General features: G+C 39.1%; 1 protein-coding gene across 5 annotated transcripts; it reads right to left on the reverse strand.

Annotated features, from left to right (window-relative positions):
- Nucleotides 1-664: 664 nt before the first annotated feature.
- LOC108018844 (uncharacterized) lies at nucleotides 665-3,749 on the reverse strand. 5 transcript variants are annotated; one of them, XR_011605929.1, is made up of 6 exons: nucleotides 3,543-3,744; nucleotides 2,669-2,790; nucleotides 2,338-2,612; nucleotides 1,969-2,280; nucleotides 1,506-1,628; nucleotides 665-1,326 (listed from the first exon to the last, which is right to left on the reverse strand). XR_011605929.1 is itself a non-coding variant. In XM_065866968.2 (6 exons), the coding sequence occupies exons 4-6, from the start codon at nucleotides 2,257-2,259 to the stop codon at nucleotides 1,199-1,201; spliced, it is 579 nt and encodes a 192-aa protein (XP_065723040.2). In that variant the 5' UTR covers nucleotides 2,260-2,280; nucleotides 2,338-2,612; nucleotides 2,669-2,790; nucleotides 3,543-3,746; the 3' UTR covers nucleotides 665-1,198. The 5 variants fall into 5 exon arrangements, 2 of the variants coding, with proteins under 2 accessions (XP_065723040.2, XP_065723041.2); XR_011605928.1 differs by having other exon boundaries at nucleotides 1,506-1,665; XM_065866968.2 differs by having other exon boundaries at nucleotides 1,506-1,665; nucleotides 3,543-3,746.
- Nucleotides 3,750-19,193: the final 15,444 nt, after the last annotated feature.

Genomic DNA, 19,193 nt, shown 5'->3' on the forward strand with positions numbered 1-19,193 from the left:
ACCAGCCGGACTCTGCAGAATTATTTCGTGATGGATTGATTGCTTCCCATCGCACATTATAAAATCATTGGAAAAGCCAAATCTCTTGTGTGTCTATCGACTATTTGTGGCTGTTTGCCTGGACAATGTGATAAGTACACTCAGAAAAAAAATCAAGTATTTCGTGCTTGAACCTAGTATTTTCGGTGTCAAAACTTCGCCAAGCATGGAAAATACAGAACCAAAGAACAAAATACTTCTTTCAAGCACGAATTTTTAAGTCCGCAAATTCTTGGTTTCAGTACGACTTAAGAACGCTGGGGATTAATATCAAGTATGGAGCTTTCTCAAATCAATAATAAAGTATTCTTAAGTCTAGACATATATATACTTGAAATAAGTGCGATTTATTAATAAATTAAGAAAATTTAAGGCTTGATTTAAGAACAAACAATTACTAAACCCAGTAAATTATACTCTTGAAGCTAGAGTAAAAATACTAAGTTCAAGAATATTTCATTTTTAAATTAAAACAATATACATTTTAAGTTAAGCAGGAATAATTATTATATTAAGATCACATCATGCCAGACCAAAGAACTGTTAGTTCTTAAAACCGGATCCCCCATTCTTAAAACAAGGTATGGTAAAACTCAATTTCAGAAACTTTTATACGCTTAGGAAGTTGTTGTTTTGGTTTACATTTTATTGTACATGTTTATTTTACAGTTGTTACATAAGCTTAGGAAGCTATTGTTTTGATATTCATTTTATTTTACATTTTCTATATACGCTTAAAAAGCAATTGTTTTGGCTTAAATTTTATTTCACATGTTTATAGTTTCTATATATACTTAAATATAAGATACGATTTTCCATTGTTTATTGTATATAAGCGCAAAGGAAGAGTAGTTATTTCATTAATGTTTAAAATGCAAAATGTGTCGGTTGGATAACCGATTTCATAAGAATGAAAATGTTTGTCAAATCGAATTAAATCTACTTCATTACATAAAACAAAAATATTTTCCTTATAACTAAAACAACTTATAATCTTATATATATGTACATGTGGGTTTTGTGTGGCAACATAATAAGTTGATCTCACAATCGAAAGGACCAACTACAATAATAATAGGCTGTAATTTAAGACCCGAACTGTAATACTTGTTTATGACTCGGTCCAATTGAATATCTTAGTCATTAATAGTTACTAGTCTCAGCCCGAAACTCTCCTGCGCGTCCAGTATTGTAGCCTTCCTTGTACATTTTCATCTTCATTCTTGAAGCGGGCTGATGAGGGCAAAACAGCATTCAGCAATGTGGCGATTATGAAGTCCTTGGCATCTGTTATATTAGAATAGTTTATTAATATATATTTATAACACCAATAAAAGGTATAGTATTCGCTTTGTCAAAAAAGCGGGTTTAAATATGATTAGTATTAGTATAAAAACAGTGAATCACAAAATAAATACAAACTTTTCTATGCTTAGGTATTAAATAACAAGAAATGTTAAGCTTACCTATGTTGGTGCAGTTCTTAACAAGCAAGAGTTGGGCTTTGCAATGTTCATTAATGATGTTGTCTTCGCAATAACACATTATTTTTTGCCGAAATTCTTGCCACTTTGAAAGCAAATGAAAACCTTTTCCAGGATACATAAGGTCGAAATCAATATCAATCTTGAAAAACAAAAATATTTATAAAATGTTAAACACAAGAAAAAAGTTAACTTCGGCAAGCCGAAGTTTGTATAACCTTGCAGTTATAAGAAATAATCAATGTTAGTAACACCATGTTAAATGTTTAAGGATTGTTACTAGAAACGGACGTACAGGCGGACATGGCTAGATCTACTTGATGCTGATCAAGAATATATATACTTTATGGGGTCGGAAACGTCTCCTTCACTGCGTTGCAAGCTTCTGACTGAAATCAATGTACCCTTTGCAAGGGTATAAAAATAAATATATATTTTTTCTTACCAGCTCGTACGCCTTTGCATGGGAAAATTTATTCCAAGCTTTAAAAAAATCAGAGTTATTCAGAGCCGTGACGTCTTCCTGTCGTATTTTGTATGTCTTCTTCCACATATCGCGTACACTCTCCCAATCGTCACATGTACGGCTAAGCGTCAGCTTGTATGCCTTGCAGATGTCTGCATCATCCTCTTCGAAGATCACAAGTTCTACAGACCTCTTCTTCTTTTTCATTATGCGGCTGCGGCGGTTCCTATATTTTGAATACAGTTTTCCTGCAGGATTGCCTCTACCCATTCGAGGTATAAAACAGTAATCCTATACAAACATAAATTAGAAAAGCAAGTCAAATTATTTACAGCATTATGTTTTTACCTTAACGTTTATCTGGCTTCTAGCAAGGTTTGGAAATCTGGAACGCTAATCGTAATATTTTCGAGCATGGTCTCTTCTATTATAATAGAAATAAGTTCGTCCCGATGCATTTGGGGAAGATAATGATGAGTTTCTTCATGTTCCAAAATCTTCATGCCCTTTCGAGACTCATTAAGTAAGGAGTGCAAGCTTTTATTCAAAATGAACTTTAGGGGAGCCTTGACGTCTGGTTTGACAATGGAGGGCAGTGGCGAAATTTGGTATTCATCTCCACCCTACAAATTTAAAATACTTTAAACCGTATTCATGTACTATTTTGCTAATAACGTACCTCAGACTCCTTCCATCTGAAGAGTTTTTGTCTAAACTCTATGCGCAGACCTAATGGAGGCACTGCCTCCTTAATGTCATCAGCGTTCATGTATTTTAGCTGCTCGATGTTTACTTTTGCAGCTAAGTTGATGCGCATAAATAATTAAATTTATGTAAATATGTAAGTAAAGTAAAAATATAGGTTTAATTGATGATATTGACAAGGGAGTTAAAGTTTATGAACATACACATATTATTAGCTGGCGTCTCAACTAAGCTATAAGAGACGGAATGGTAATACATAATATTCATATATAGCGGTAAAACATTGTGTGTGTGTATATACATATGTGTACGTGTGTACTTTTTGTGATTCAGAAACGCATTCCTGCCCTACTTGTTTTATAAATTATAAAATATGTCTTAACTTTAAATATGTATATAAAATGTACATAAATACGTTTGTAATAAGCGGTAATAACATTTCCAGAATCTCAGAAATTCTGTAATGGGTTTCTTTCACAAATAACTGTAAGGACGTGTTTCACGCGTAAAAAGAGCATACGTACAAACAAGTGTACATACATATGTACATACATAATTTTGCCGATATTCGGCGACATTCTGTTTATGCATAAACAGAATGTCGCCGAATATCGGCAAAATTATGTATGTACATATGTATGTACACTTGTTTACAAACGTATTTATGTACATTTTATATACATACTTAAAGTTTAGACATATATTATAATTTATAAAGCAAAAACGGCAGGAATGCGTTTCTGAATCACAAAAAGTACACACGTACACATATGTATATACACACACACAATGTTTTACCGCTATATATTAATATTACAATTGCACCAAAAAACGAGTGCTTTTCTTACCTGTTAGAAATGTATGCACTTCCTCAATTTCCATCTTTTTTAAAAGTTTATATAGAGGATCCTCTCCACATTCTTCTTTAGCCATTTTGATCCTTTTTTGTATCACTTATGTATGTTGTATGTTCACTTCAATTTTATTCACAATGCCGCGAAAACGCTTGGTTCAATTGCGACGCTTCTAAGACAAGTGTGACCGTTCCACGATTTTAGAAAGAACGGCGAGAACGTCAATAAATCCAAAAGCTACGGTCAGCCGATTAAAATTTAACATTCATTAAAATGAAAAAAATCTTTTTAAATTGGCATTTCAAAATGCTAGCCATAAATGTATGTAACTTTGTTTAAATCAAATAATTTGATAGTCTAATCGTACCCTTTATCGAAGAAGAAGATTTTTACACCCTTTGAGAAAAATTAATATTTTTTTACCGTATTGAATTAATTGCAAGTATATAAGGATGTTTCCAGTTATTACCTGTCCTAAATTTTTTAACCAGAACTTAATTTTTTTTTCAAATAAACGTGCCAAACAATGTTTGTGCTATTATCAAGTTCTATTCGGTCTTGAACTAAATATTATTAGTCTTAATTTGAATACTTCTGTACTTAATTTAAGAATTTTTTCTGCTTGATCATATTTGAATCCAAATTGTACTCAATTTAAGAATTTTTCAGTACGAACGTTCTCAAAAAGTTCAGCATTATATCGTTCTTAAGTCAAGGCTGTTTGTACTTCTTTTAAGCACGGCGTTTTTCCCTGAGTGTACTTTGTTGAGTATTGTCGGTTCTGGATATATCGACCGGTCGATGGATTGATGTACGAGGGTGGCCCGATGAGTACTTAGCCCCTAAAAGAAAAACGAAAATTTTGAAAAAGTGAAAATACACTTGACCCAGCGATGCTCCAACTTCTTTAACATGTCTGAAAAATACGTTTTCTCGAGCTCTGCAAAATAGGGCTCTGTGACGGCGACGACCTCCTCATTCGACGCAAATTTCTGTCCAACGAGTAACTTTATCAAGTTTGGAAACAAAAAGTAGGTACACGGGGCCAAATCTGGAGAACATGGTGGATAGGGTAGCAGTTCGTAGCCCAATTCGACCAATTTGGCCTTGGCGAGGGCGTAAGTGTGAGCCGGTGCGTTTTCATGATGGAAGAGCACTTTTTTCTGCGCCAAATGGGGCCGTATTTTCTGCAATTCAGCGGCGAATTGGCCCAATGATTCGGCATAGTACAGCCCTGTGACCGTTTTGCCCTTCTCCAGGTAGTCGATGTAGATCACACCTTGTGAATCTCAAAAAACGGTGGGACAGTCTTCGCCTTCTTCGGAGCAGGTTCGCCGGGTGAAGTCCACTGTTTCGACTGTTCCTTGGCCTCTGGTGTGTGCCAGTGGATCCATGTTTCGTCGACGGTCACGAAATGACGCAGAAACTCCTTCGGATTGCGCTTAAACAGCGTCAAAGACTGCTCTGAAGTGGTCTCACGGTTGCGTTTGTTGTCCTTAGTGAGCAAACGCGGCACCCAAAATTTCATGCAGGATATGACCCACGCGGTCTTTTGACATGCCTACTGTCTCAGCTATCTCGCGTATCTTCAATCGGCGGTCTGCCAATACGAGATCGTGAATTTTTGTCACGTTATCCTCCGTGGTAGCCGTTTTCGGGGCACCTGGGCGTGGCTCATCAAAAACCGACGTGCGATTTCCCTTAAAAAAAAAAGAATCGGATCACAGACCGATATTGCTCTTTCTCCATTTTTCTAAAATTCGCGGTCACGCTCGATTCCACACGCAGTCAAAACCAAACTACGAGTCCGATTCGGATGAAATTTCGACAGTAGCCGTTTACGAAAATGTACTACACGATAGTAAATTTCTCTTGCGATAGTGACGCCATCGGGCGGTGAGGCTGGGTACTTATCGGACTGCCCTCGCACAGTCTATTGTCCGATATGGAAATGCTGTCTGAAGCATAATCAGGCGCCATGCGGCTAATTAATAAACATTTTATATGATCATTCATCTGTTAGGTGGTACATTGGTTCCTCTTGGAACTTTGAAAATTATTTCCCAAGTTCTTAACAGCAGGGGAGGGCCGTCGTTCCAATAATAATTGGAATGCTTTGAATTTTAGTTATCGATAGTTTCTAAAAAGAGTAAGTTAATACAGATCACGAGTAAACTTTGAATAAACTTTTGAAAAAAACAGAATTGGAATAGTAGAGTACTATACTACTCTATGGAACAATATAAGATCAAATTCTTTTTAAAATAAGCAAGTTATTGTATTTTTCAAGCACAGGTAGTTAATAAAGGCAATTGCCCTTCAATCAATAAACAAACGTTTTTTACGCTTAAATTACTTTTTTTTAAGGGGTTAAATGGGGTTTTTGAGTTAAACACAATAACTTTTTATAATTTTATAAAACATAATATAAAATATATAAAATCTCTTCTACTGAGACCATTTTTTTAATTCGTCATAAAATATAAGATCTAATTCTTTTTAAAATAAGCAAGTTAATGTCACATTCGTGCATAGGTTGTTAAAAAGGAAAATTTTCCTTCTAACAAAAAATTTTTGGGCGGTATGTGGGCGTTAGAGTGGGCGTGGTACAATGGGGAAGCAAACTAACGCTGCGCAGGAATCTCTAGAATTTGCATGCCTTGCTCGCTTGGCGGGAAAACAGCTATAAATAGCTAAATTTCGTACACCCGTAACTTGTGAATTTCTTAAGATTCATGCTTGTGATATGTTTCGTTGAAAAGGTGTATTGGAATACTGTCTACGCCTTCCTAACATGATTAGTCTAAATACCTTCGTTTAAAAATTAGATGCTTTTTATTTTGGGTTTTTAGTAATTTTTTATTTTTCAAATCGATTTGGGAGAGAACTTTAAACTGTATATCCCTTGTGATTCCTCAACTTTGGACAACATTGAATTTCGTATGTGCGTATCCAAACGCTATTTTAGGGTCATGGAAATTAAAATTGTCATAAACAGTTCCTATATAAGAATCTACAATTCTAAAATTTTTAGGATGTAGTAGATTAACGTTTAAAACAAAAACTTCTGATATTCAACAAAAGCACCTCTTACGAGGTAAAAATCTAGTGAGGACAACAAACAAAAAGTTGTGATATCAATTTTTGCGACGAAAATTTATTATACGACAAACGTTTCCGAACCTATAAAGTTATGGGCCGTTCTTTTACAAGCCGAACACCGTTTTTTGGTTCACAATTTTGATATCCCTGAAACTATTAGATTGTAAATTGTAAAATAGTCAAAAGTTCTTCTGTACTCGAGGAAAACCGCGAGCTAACCATAGGAGTGAGCGGGAGGCAAATAGGCGGCTAAGGAAACACCAGAAAAAATACCGGATTTCGCGAGGGAAGAATAAACAAGAGAGAACGCTATTGTCCATACCATAGATAGATGGCATTAATAATTAAAACAAGAAAGAACGCTATAGTCGAGTACCTCGACTATGTCGAGTACCTCGACCGAGATCTCAGCGTTCATACGGACAGACGGACATGGCTAGATCGACTCGGCTAGTGATCCTGATCAAGAATATATATACTTTATGGGGTCGGAAACGCTTCCTTCTGCCTGTTACATACTTTCCGACGAATCTAGTATACTCTTTTACTCTACGAGTAACGGGTATAACAAACACTCAATATTGAAAAATGTGGGTGCTAGACGAAAACTAAAAAATAATTACACAGTTTTTAAGATAATGTTTCATTTTTAACTAACTAACGTGTATGTCTACCGAAAACGAAATATAACGGTTTATGTATTGATTTGACGTTAATTATCCGATCGTTTCTATGGCGGCTCATTCTCACTAGCTGCAATGGAAATAAGTCTTTGGGAAGGTATCATCCCGATAGCTTTAAAACTGAGAGACTAGTTGACAGAGAATGGACAGACGGGCATATGGACATACGGACAGAACATGGCTAGAGCGATTCGTCTAGTAATGCTGATCAAGAATATATATACTTTATGGGGTCGGAACATGGCTAGATCAATTCGTCTAGTGATGCTGATCAAGAATAAATACTTTCTGGCGTCGGAAACGTTTCCTTCACTGCTTTGCAAACTTCTGACTAAAATCGTTAAACCCTCTGCAAGGGTGTAAAAATGCAAATAATGACGCTATAGTTATTTTCATATTATTTTTCCATTAATTATCCGATATAGCAGCTGCATGCTACAGTCGACCGAGTTATATATACGAGTATATTATATATTTTTATTTATTTGTATCACATACCGAAGAAAAAAAGATAACTATTATTTTGGCTGTAAGCTAGTGTTATTGGTATATATGATCAATATAATCAATTTTAATTGGACAATCTTCAAAAATGTGGGCGCCACACAGACTTTTGAGTTAAAGTGGGGGTATCACTTCGCTAAAAGAATCCCTAACATCTCTAGAAGTTTACAGAATAACAACAGAGGGAAATTCAAATCCGTGCAGTTCTTTCGAAAGTGAGTCTTGAAACAGATCTAAGAATTCCGAAGAAAAACGGGAACAGGGCTGATATATATTGCATTATTATACCCGATCCTTGTAGAGTACAAGGGCATATTGTAGTCGGGGTAAAGTATGTAACAGGAAGAAAGAAGCGTCTACGACCTCATAAAGTATATACATTCTTGATCTGAATCAATTGCCGACTCTATCTAGCCATGATCTCGGAAACTATAAAAGCTAGAGGGTTAAAATTTCAGATTTAGATTCTTTATCTTCGTACGCAGCTCAAGTTTGTTAAGAGATTATGCCACGACTGATCTTACGCCTACAAGCAGCTTTTAAGTGTGGCTCCTACAGTTTTTGTGTTAAAAAAATGAATACCTATCAACTGACCTGAAAAAGGGTGCCACGCCCACTCTAAGGGCCACAAACAACCCACAAATGTCAAAATATAATATATATGTATGCGGATATCTCGGAAACTATCAAAGATAGAGAATTTATAGAACACGTCACGCTCACAAACCGTCCAAAACTATGGACTCTACAGTTTTCATGCTTGAACAAGAAAGGAAGGTAACTTCGGCAAGCCGAAGCTTGTATACCCTTGCAGTTATCTTTATTAAATTTAAAAATACAAAAAATGATATTCCCAATAGTATATATGTCAGAAAACACCGAAGCAATAGTTTGTTTTATATTATTTTCCCACCAATTTTTCGATGGTTCCTATGACAGCTATATGATATAGTCGTCCGATTTTGATAAAATGAAATTCGAAATTCAGAACTTAAAAAATTTTATTTCCAAGCGTATGAGGTTATATGTTAAAAAACACCGCAGCTATAATTTGTTTCATATTATTTTTCAACCAATTTTTCGATCGTTCCTATGGCAGCTATATTATATAGTCATCCGATTTTGATAAAATGAAATGCGAAATTCAAAACTAATTAAAAAATGTTATTTCCAAGCGTTGAAGGTTATATGTTAAAAACAAGAAAGAAAGTTAACTTCGGCAAGCCGAAGCTTGTATACCCTTAATACCTCGAGTACGTCTGCCATCCAAGGCTGGGTATGGATACTGGCCTTGGAGGGTCGGATGGAATCGGCGGAGTATTAGGACCGCTGTTTCGATGCAGCAATGTGTGATGCCGATCTTGGCAAGTGAGACAGTTGTGAGCGCTTGTGCAATCCCGGAATTATGGCTGCTTGCAAAGCAATTGGAGCACAACTGCTTTCTTTGAATATAGGCTAGGCGATCGTCTACCGTCATCTGTAAGAAGCGTGGACATATACGCACGGTGTGGTTCTTCTTGGAACACAGATCGCAGCCCTTGGGTATCGGAACTAACCTTGTGTTGAAGGAATTTATTTTTGGAAATTCTGCCACTCGATTTGTGTCTTTGGACTGGACGTGGTGGAAATTGGCAGATCGGAAGCTATCGACGGCCTCAAGAGTTCGATGGCGCTCTGTCAAATAGGAATCAAGCTCAAGCCACGTAGGAATTTCGGCTTTATTTTGGATGGATTGCTCCCATAATGAGAGAGTGAGCTTTGGTAGTTTTGTCGAGCACATATAAACCAGGATAGGGTCCCAATTCTCAATATTAACACCGGAAAATTTTAAGGAAGTTAAGTAACCTTGAAAAGTGCGTTGAAGTTCCTTTAAGGCTGCTCCCGACTCCTGTGCTATGGATTGCACATTGAAAAGTGTTTTCAGGTGACTGTTCACCTGCAATCGCTTACTTTTGAAACGCTCAGTTAAGTTGTTCCAGGCTAAGCGAAAGCCATCATTGGTGAGTGGGGATCTTGAAACTATGGAATGAGCTTCGCCACTTGTTTTTGAATTTAAGTGGTATAATTTTTCAACGGGCGTTAGACTCGGATTGTCTATGTATATTGCCGTGAAAAGGTCCCGGAAAGTCGGCCAGCGAAGATGATCGCCAGAGAAAACATCTGTGTCGATGGGAGGGAGCCGACAGCCATAAGACGTGGAATTTTGGGACGGAGTTACTGGAGCTTGAGGTATTTGGGAGGACCCTTTTTGGATTTGTTCCATCAGATGCGCGGCAAATATTTCATAAGTGGAGTACGTTTGGTAATACTTGGACTTTAGTATGGATTTTGTGTCTGCGGCGCTCTTGCCTGCAGCTATAATGCAGTCGGAGCATATGTCGTATGCTGCCTTTACCGTTTGCCACAAGGAATTGAGGTGATCGCGACGTTGGGGTAGGAGCACCTGAAGCGTTCACAGTGGCCTCAAAGTGGATCAGACAGTCAAATGTGGCCATAAATCGGGTTAAAGCGGATTTTACTGATGTTGCCATGACGTAAAATAATTTATAATTTTAATTCAGTAAGGAAACGGGCTTAAATCCAATTGGAATTTAGGAACCAATCAAGATTGTAAATATATACGGTCACACTGTCGGATAGGCAGAGTCAATAAATATTTATTATATCGGATGGTCGGACTTATGTAAAGAATTACGGACTTTAATATTTTATGTTTGGAAGGAACATTTATTGTGAGTTCTTGACCCACTGTGCACTGGCGAAAATATCGATATACGTATGTATGTACACTGTACATATGTACATATGTGGGGTGCGAATAGCGGAATAACGTTGCGGGAATTGGAAAGACTTCGTCGGTGCGTTTGTTTGTCACCTGCACAACTAAATTGCAAACGATTTGCTGGAGTAACTTTGTGGATATTGTAATTTTGTTTTTAATATTATAAATAGTTTAGCCGTATTTGTAGGTCGAGAAAAGTGGTTGGAGTGGACTGTATTATAAAGAGTAGTTAGAGTGGACTGTATTAGAATATTTATGTAAATATACACACGCAGCTGGAACACAGTAAAAACTAAAGAGTGCAAATCTTAAGGAAAAATCTTATGATCCGGAATTTTTTACTGTGGCTGAGTTATATTTTACACACAATTGGAATTGAAAATATTTTTGAGAAATATTGCAGTTGAATAGTAGCACTGAAATATCTACTGGAATTGTTTCAAGTGTACAATTGTGGGCAAAGGAAACTGGAATATTGTCGGGCACAAGTAACGGAATTGAAATACATATATTAAATGCCGTTGCGTCGGATTAATCTCTTTTGGATTTAGACAATATATCATACAGAAAGTTAGTCGAAATAGGGTTCGAAAAACTGGCTGTATGATCGGCAATTATAGTAAGCGGAACTTATGTGGAGTGTTTCAAGCCTGCTGGGACAAAATCAAAGGAAACTCTAGGAGAGGAAAGTCCAAAGATTTTGAAATCCGGCTCGAAGGACCAAAATGTTGGGGCGGTGCGGCTTGATCGATGAAATAGATGAAGCCCCAAGATTGAGTGGTACCCAAAAAACACGGGAGTACTTTTGGGGTTTTTACGCGACGATCGTAGGTGTTTATTAGTACACTTTGAAACATGAACTGCTTAAGCCTAACTTAACGTAAGCGCTCCAGAGCAGAGCGGAGACTTAGGGGAGAGATGGAGAGGGAGAGCGGACGGCAGTGCGAGCGCGCGAGATGTAGACATCTGGATAAAACTGCCGCTCGACACTGCCTCCTGAAATTAAACGCCCTTTTGACGTGAACAGAAATTTAATACTAATTTAAAAATGTTATTTCCGGGCTTAGGAGGTTATATGTTAAAAAACACTAAAGATATAATTTTTAAAAAATTGTTTCCGATTATTCCTATGGGAGCGATAAGATTTAGTTTTAGTTGTCTGATCCGGCTGGTTCCGACTTATATACTACCTGCAAAAGATATAAGACTTTTGGGAAAGTTTCAGCCCGATAGCTTTAAAACTGAGAAACTAGTTTACGTAGAAACGGACGGACAGACGTACAGACGGACAGACGGACATGGCTAGATCGACTCGTCTAGTCATGCTGATCAAGAATATATATACTTTATGGGGTCGGAAACGTCTCCTTCACTGCGTTGCAAACTCTCTACAAGGGTATAAAAAGATCTGAAATGTGTTGGTCTCGTCAATACCTATTAATTAACCTAAAAAAAGATTTACACACCCACGCCGAAAACGCTTAAATTTGTTTAACGCACACATTACCATACATTGAAATCACGAATAAAAGGGCATTTGTCTGTATTCCTTTCAGGGAAATATTAATGATCTTATCAAAACAATCAAAAGAATATGTGAGAAAGTTTTACAATTTGCCAACCAAAGTTTTCGTGGCTTTGAGACGCACTTATATAATAATGAACAAGAGTTATCAGCCATTGCGGAATCACAAAGAAAATCAAGAAAAGAAAAATGTTGTAAATATGGAATTACGTGAACAATCAATATTCCATTTTAGTTGATCTGTATCCATGGGTAATAGACTGTTCTTTGCTTTCGTTCTTGAAAACAATTCGTTTGTTGTATTTAACATGCAATTAGTCAGAAATTATTTTGGTATTTGCGTTACTTCCTGCTGTTTTTGTATATCGTGGGACAATGACTTTTCGCGGGCGGCTGCCAGCGCACTTTTATCTTGTTTATATAAAAATGGTCTGAAAAAAACTCTGTGTATGTTGAACAGAAATGGTTCAATGTAAAACAAGCTGCTAGAACTTTACGCGTACCTATCGTTAGCCCAGTCCTGTATACTTCACTCTTACTTACAATTCTTATCAAGTGGGTGCTAACATACTAGCTTTTATAGTTTCCGAGAAGAACTCAGAATTGATATTTAATTTTTGACGGAAAAAACAAGAAAGGAAGTTAACTTGTATACCTTTGCAGTTATAATTATTAATTTAAATTCGAAATTCTTAAAAATAAAAAAAAATTATATTTCCAATAGTATAAAATAATATGTGAAAAACACCGAAGCTATAATTTGTTTCATATTATTTTCCTACCAATTTTCTTATCGTTCCTATGGCATCTATATGATATAGTCGTCTTATTTTGATAAAATTAAATTCGAAATTCAGAACTAATTAAAAAATGTTACAACACGAAAGATATAATTTTAAAATTTTTTGTGCTAATTATTTCTATGGGAGCTATAGGGAGATATAGTTGTCCAGTTCGGCTGGATCTGACTTATATAATACTTGCAAAAGAAGGAAGACTTTTGGGAAAGTTTCAGCCCGATAACTTCAAAACTAAGAGACTATTTTGCGTAGAAACGGACGGACAGGCAGACATGGCTAGATCGACTCGTCTAGCGATGCTGATCAAGAATATATATACTTTATGGGGTCGCAAACTTCTGACTGAAATCATATTATTCTCTGCATGGGTATAATTATTGAGTCAAAATACAAATTTGTTTTTATTTTTTTTGGAATTGTGTTTTGTTCGTACATACATAACGAACATATAAAAATATGCGAAAGTCGAAGGCCTCGACTGTCAGATACTTGTTACTCAGCCACCTACCGTTCATTACTGTCGCCTGTTTACGAGATTTAAATAACACTCCAATAACACGTACTCCGTACGTGAAACCGACGTGGCTCCAGTGAAATTTCTAAGAAACCGATTTTCTTTGAATTTATTCCTCTCGCACCTTATTGAATTTGCGGATTAGTCATACTTGTTTGGTAATAACTTTTTAATAAATGGTCCGATTTGAATAATTTCTGGTATGTAGATTGGTATTGATAATAGGAACAAAATCTCATTTACGTTTTTACAAAATATTAAAAAATGTGGGCGCTAGATGGTTTTGACGTTATGGCCGTTTGTCGGCGTTGCACTTCGCTGAAACAAACTTATTGCGCAGGAAGCCCAAGAATCTCCATGTTTGATCCCAACATGTTAGCTCTTATAATTTTCGAGATCTCTGCGTTTACACGGACAGACGGATATGGCTTGATCAACATAGCTAGTGATCCTGATCAAGAATACATATATAAGTTAGCAACGTCACCCGGTAACAGCGAAGTTGCCAAACTGATCATGAAAGGCCAGCGTCGCCTGCTGTTATTGCACAATTAAGACCATATAGCGCTTTCGTAAGACCGTCGATCCGCAGTTTTAAAACAATACAAACAATCAAACACACCTAAGAACTTGCAGCAGCAGCAAAACATAATTCTGCAGAACATAATTGGATTCTACGAAAATAAAGTCGAATCGTTATATTAAACTAACAAGGAAACCAAAAATCTAGAGCCAACAGTGCCAATAACATCAACGCTTGGAAAAAATATTATCAGAAGGAAGAACAACAAGGAACACAAGCAACGGCGACAACATTGATTTTTTACACTTAAGCGCACACGCCGCGCAGGAAAAAAATTTCAAACATAAGTTACATGACCTTCTGAGGCGTTTAGGTGGTGTAAATATCGGCACATCAGAAGTAGAAACGTACAAGCAATGAAAGCTTAGATATGAAGTCACTGCCGGACTTCGAGGGTAAAAAGGAGACGTGCGTCTAATGGAGGAAAGCGGCGGACACTGTATGTAAAGTGTTTGTAAAAAATGAAAGAAGTAAGGAATACTTAGAAACAAAATACAAGTCTCAGTAGATATGGTTCTCTCGTCGTTCGACACACCTCTGAATTTCAAAGCAATAATAAACAGACTTCATTTCAAATACGCGGTCAAGCGACCGGAGTACTAAATAGAACAGGAGATATCAACGCTACTTCTAGGAAACATGACTCTCTTGCAAAACTATGACGAAGTGGAGAAAAAACAAGCTTGTCTGATAAAAAGGACCATTATAACCTACGAACCTTAGAATTACAATCAAAATTTATAACTCTGAGTTTCACTTGTGACGGTAAAAGACTGGCTATTAAGCGCGGTTTAAGACTTATAATTTGGTCGGATTATTTAAAAAGCGCGTGCAATGTTCATATTTTGTTTCCATTCCTTATGGCTAGTATTACGGTATGGCTCAGAAGGAACTTATCGAACGTTATTTAATTTACTTTGTTTTGCGATGAGCAGCACAGTGGGTCACGCCTTGCACAGAAACTCAAAGAAACATGTTTCGCTAGTTCAAGTCAAAAGTAAAAACGGAGGATAAAATTTTCTTTGAAACTTACCTGAATCTTTCTAGCTCCATCGAGGAAAGAGCTTTCTCGATCGGGCCTGCGAAAAAATATTTTCTTTTTACATGATTTCCGGGGGTCTTGCCCCAATGTATGGTACAAACGCAAAATTCAAACTGTGCACAAAACTGGGCACCCAAAAAAATAGAGAAAGAAAAAAATGATATGCACTCACGACGCTCTGTGCCGTCAAAATTTGACTTCTCAGCCTATACACTTTTTCATTTTTTCCTCACTTTAGCCAATTTTTCCCGCGTTTGCATCAAGCTTTGCCTGAGATCCGTAAAACTGAACAAAACTTTACACTAATACCAAAAAAAAATAAATCCCCTTTATCCCCGACACCCGGTCCAATTTTTCCGCGCTCGACTTGGCGGCCGCTCCGCTTGCTGATCAGCTTTAACTGTTGTCTTGTTGCTTTTTTTACTTTTAGCAACGCCGGCTGGAATTTCGGGAAGGTTACGTTGGAAAGTTGCATCTCTCAAACCAAACTTTACTTTTAGCTACGCCAGCTGAAATTTCGGGAAGGTTACATTGGAGAGTTGCACCTCTTAAACAGAACTTATACAATGGCCCTTCTCTTACCTTATTATCGCTCTTTTTGGAACCACAAGGCAATAGCTTAGAATTATAGAACTTTGCTCCCTCGCCGAATATTACGATCAAAATGATACGGGTAAAATCCAAGTATCCACCGAGCATTGGCTAGCTAGATCGTCGTCTCCGCAACAAAACAAAGAAAACGCACTTAAAAAAAGTACTTAAGAAGCACTAAGCCTGGTAAAATAACTATTTGTCTCCCTCGCTTACAAAAAAAAACAAAGAAGAACGCTATAGTCGAGTTCCTCGACTATCAGATACCCGTTACTCAGCTAAAGGGACCAAAGGGAAATGGAGATATGCAATCGAGATTGAATTGCGCCACCTACCCGTGATCTCAATAAATAGTTATGTGGGCGGTAGACAGATTTAAGCGTTATGGGCGTTAGAGTAGGTGTGACAAACTTTTTTTGGATCAATCGATAGGTATTGACAAGACCAATACATTTTAGCTAAAAATTTGTATCTAGCATGAAAATTGTGGGCTTCACAGGCTTGGGTGGTGTGTGGGCGTTAGAGTGGGCGTGGCATATTCGCGTGACAAACTTGCGCTGCGTACAAGGCTACGGAATTTAAATCTGAGATCCCATTTCTCTATCTTTGATAGTTTCCGAGATATCCGCGTTCATATTTACGATTTTTTGAAGTATGTGGGCGGTTTGTGGGCGTTAAAGTGGGCGTGGCACGTTGCTGAAACAAACTTGCGCTGCGCAGGAATCTCAGGAATCTGCATGCCTAATCCCAGTAATGTAGCTCCTATAGTTTCCGAGATCTCAGCGTTCATACGGACAGACGTTCAGACAGACAGACGGACATGGCTAGATCGACTGGGCTAGTGATCCTGATCAAGAATATATATACTTTATGGGGTCGGAAACGCTTCCGTCTGCATGTCACATACTTTCCAACGAATCTAGTATACCCTTTTACTCTGACTTCTTTATCTTCCTTCTGACTTACCCGAGCGGACCTAGCGCTGCTTTTACAAAAAAAAAAGCTCCTTCCGAGATGCACAATTTAATTTGGCAGCGGCTGATTGAAATTGGTTTAGATCTTTATTTCACTACGAAATTCATCTTTTGCGAAATGAAAATTTTCGTATATATTTAGAAAAACCGAACTGTCTAGCTCGACTGCCAAAATCGGAAAGACAGTGGAAGCGCCTCGCCTTAAGCAAGAACCTTCCTCCATCGCCTCTTGCCCGTTCGGGTCAGACACGACAATTGACGGAAGCTTCTGTTACATTAGCCTCCCTATCTACCACCAACCTACGTGCCTCGATCGCTACTCCTAGATGGCGGCAGCAAAGTACCTAAGCCTTCAAAACTGCACCAAGCCCTACCATTTAAGTTTACTACCGTCCATGTTTACCGAAAACGAAATACTGGGGTTGGTCATGAAATTCTATGTTTTTTCCAAAATGACGGAAGGCAAAATATCGTCATCCTCAGAAACAGATTCTAGGAGAAACACCTATTGCCTCATACACAGGCGAAATGTTACATATCGACATATTTTCGGCCGACAAAAAATACTTTCTTGCTTTAACAAATTATCAAAGTTTTCAAATGTCCAACCAATTGCCTCCAGAAACATTGCAGACGTGGAAATCGCGACTTAAAGATTATTGGTATAACCAAACTAAGTGCGAAGTTTAGAAAATCAGAGTGAAATAAAGAAAGGATTATTGTCATCCAGGTTACCGAGTTGCGTCTCGGAGCTCATGAGGAGCGCTGGAAAAAGGATTACTTTCGGTTCCCCACGTTCACCCTCTCTTTCTCTCTCTCTCGCACCTTGCGACATTTCCCCGTGCGCTAATTTGTGTCGGTCAAGTTATCGGGTTGCGTCTTCGAGCCGTTTTTGACTGCGAGAAATAGGCGCAGAAAAGATCACTTTCACCGATCTTTCCTCTCTATCTCATCCGGGCCTTGCGGCTTTTCTGAGAGTCAATCCGTGTTGCGTCTCCGATCCGTTTTCTCTGCGCAATGCGGCTAGCTGACCTTCACGAGAAAATGGCGTTCGACACGGGCAGTCCCCACGGGTAACCACGTTGCGTCTCCGAGCTGCCTACTCTACGTAATCGTGGAGATCCAGGCCAAGTAGTCCCAAACAAATCAAGGCGGCAACTCACAGTCCCCGTTTTGATTTCTGAGTTTTTACAAATTTAACTGCAGAGGACCCTGGCCCGACTGAATCCTATCCCAGCCTATGAAAAAGGTCCTTACAGCTTGGCGCCCGTACAGGGACCGATTCAGGGACGACCTAGGTAGCCTATAGGCGTTGGGTCGTTAACAACCGCATGGCTTAAAGATCCATGTCCAGCTGCAGTGATTTTCTTAAAGAAACAAAGTAAAAGATTAGCTAGTTCAGGAAGAATAGGGGACTCCGTTCCTCCGCTTACGCAAAACGCCATTCTACACGCTCCGGTGCCTACGACGCTCACACATCGGAATCCGCGCCATCAGGAGCACCCTTGCGGCCGAACTGCCCCTCTTAACTGCGCCGCCCACCGAGCGCTCCCGGAATCCGCGCGCATCAGAAGCACCACAGCGGTCCAACTGCCCCGTCCACCAAGCGCTCCCGCGCCTTGAGCAACGCCATCGAGACGCTTTCAGCAGCGCACACCGCGACGAGGGAAACGGTGCAATCGCACCACTTGCCACGCTCACCTTGGACACCGGATCACCCACCGATTGCACACTCCGGCTGCTAATCAGCCGTAACATCGGGAGGCCCAGCCGTTCCCACCTCATCAACCAGCAGCCACGTGATGCACGTACACCGAAAGCGCAATATCAATGCAACTCACGCACTGCCCAGCCGCGCCCACCTCAGCATCCAGCATCCTCGTGACGCCCACCCGGAGGCGCAACAATAGCGGTCACCCGCGTGCAGCCACCCGCGCGCAGCCACCAGCCGCACCGTTCACTGGGAAGACCGATGAAAACGGAACTAGAGAAGAAAGCGTCGGAGGAACGGATCTTTTTTAGAATCCGACGACGAATTCGTGACCCGAGCCATGGGGGTCAGGTGGATATCCTACCGGCGAAAGGATGAGCTACAAGCTATGAATGAGTTTGGCCCAAATACACACAGCCCGGCTCTCCGGGAACGCTTTGTCGCTTTGCCCTACGCAAAAAGTAGTGACCAACCGGTCCACCTCACCGATGACAGGCGCAGGAGACACCCTACTATTCGTGCCACTTTCAGAACATCGCCAAAAGAACCCAGGACGCGGTAAGCAAGGATCCAACCAAGCACCCCACTCGCCGCCCCGTCACAGGTCAGCGGACGTGTTCTCTTCGGGGATGGGGCGTCCTGTTTGACGGACAAGCAGACCCCGTGCACTTCATGGAACGGGTCGAGGGAGGCGCTACGGCGTACAACGTCCGGAGCAGCGGCTTCCCATGGGCCATTGCCGAATTGCTCTCAGGCCGCGCCGAAGGATGGTACCGACCCTACCAGATGCACGCCGTGCACTGGGCAACATTCAAGCAGAAGTTTATGGAGTTT

The sequence above is a fragment of the Drosophila suzukii genome, chromosome 2L, assembly GCF_043229965.1.
Source record: "Drosophila suzukii chromosome 2L, CBGP_Dsuzu_IsoJpt1.0, whole genome shotgun sequence".
Taxonomy (NCBI): domain Eukaryota; kingdom Metazoa; phylum Arthropoda; class Insecta; order Diptera; family Drosophilidae; genus Drosophila; species Drosophila suzukii.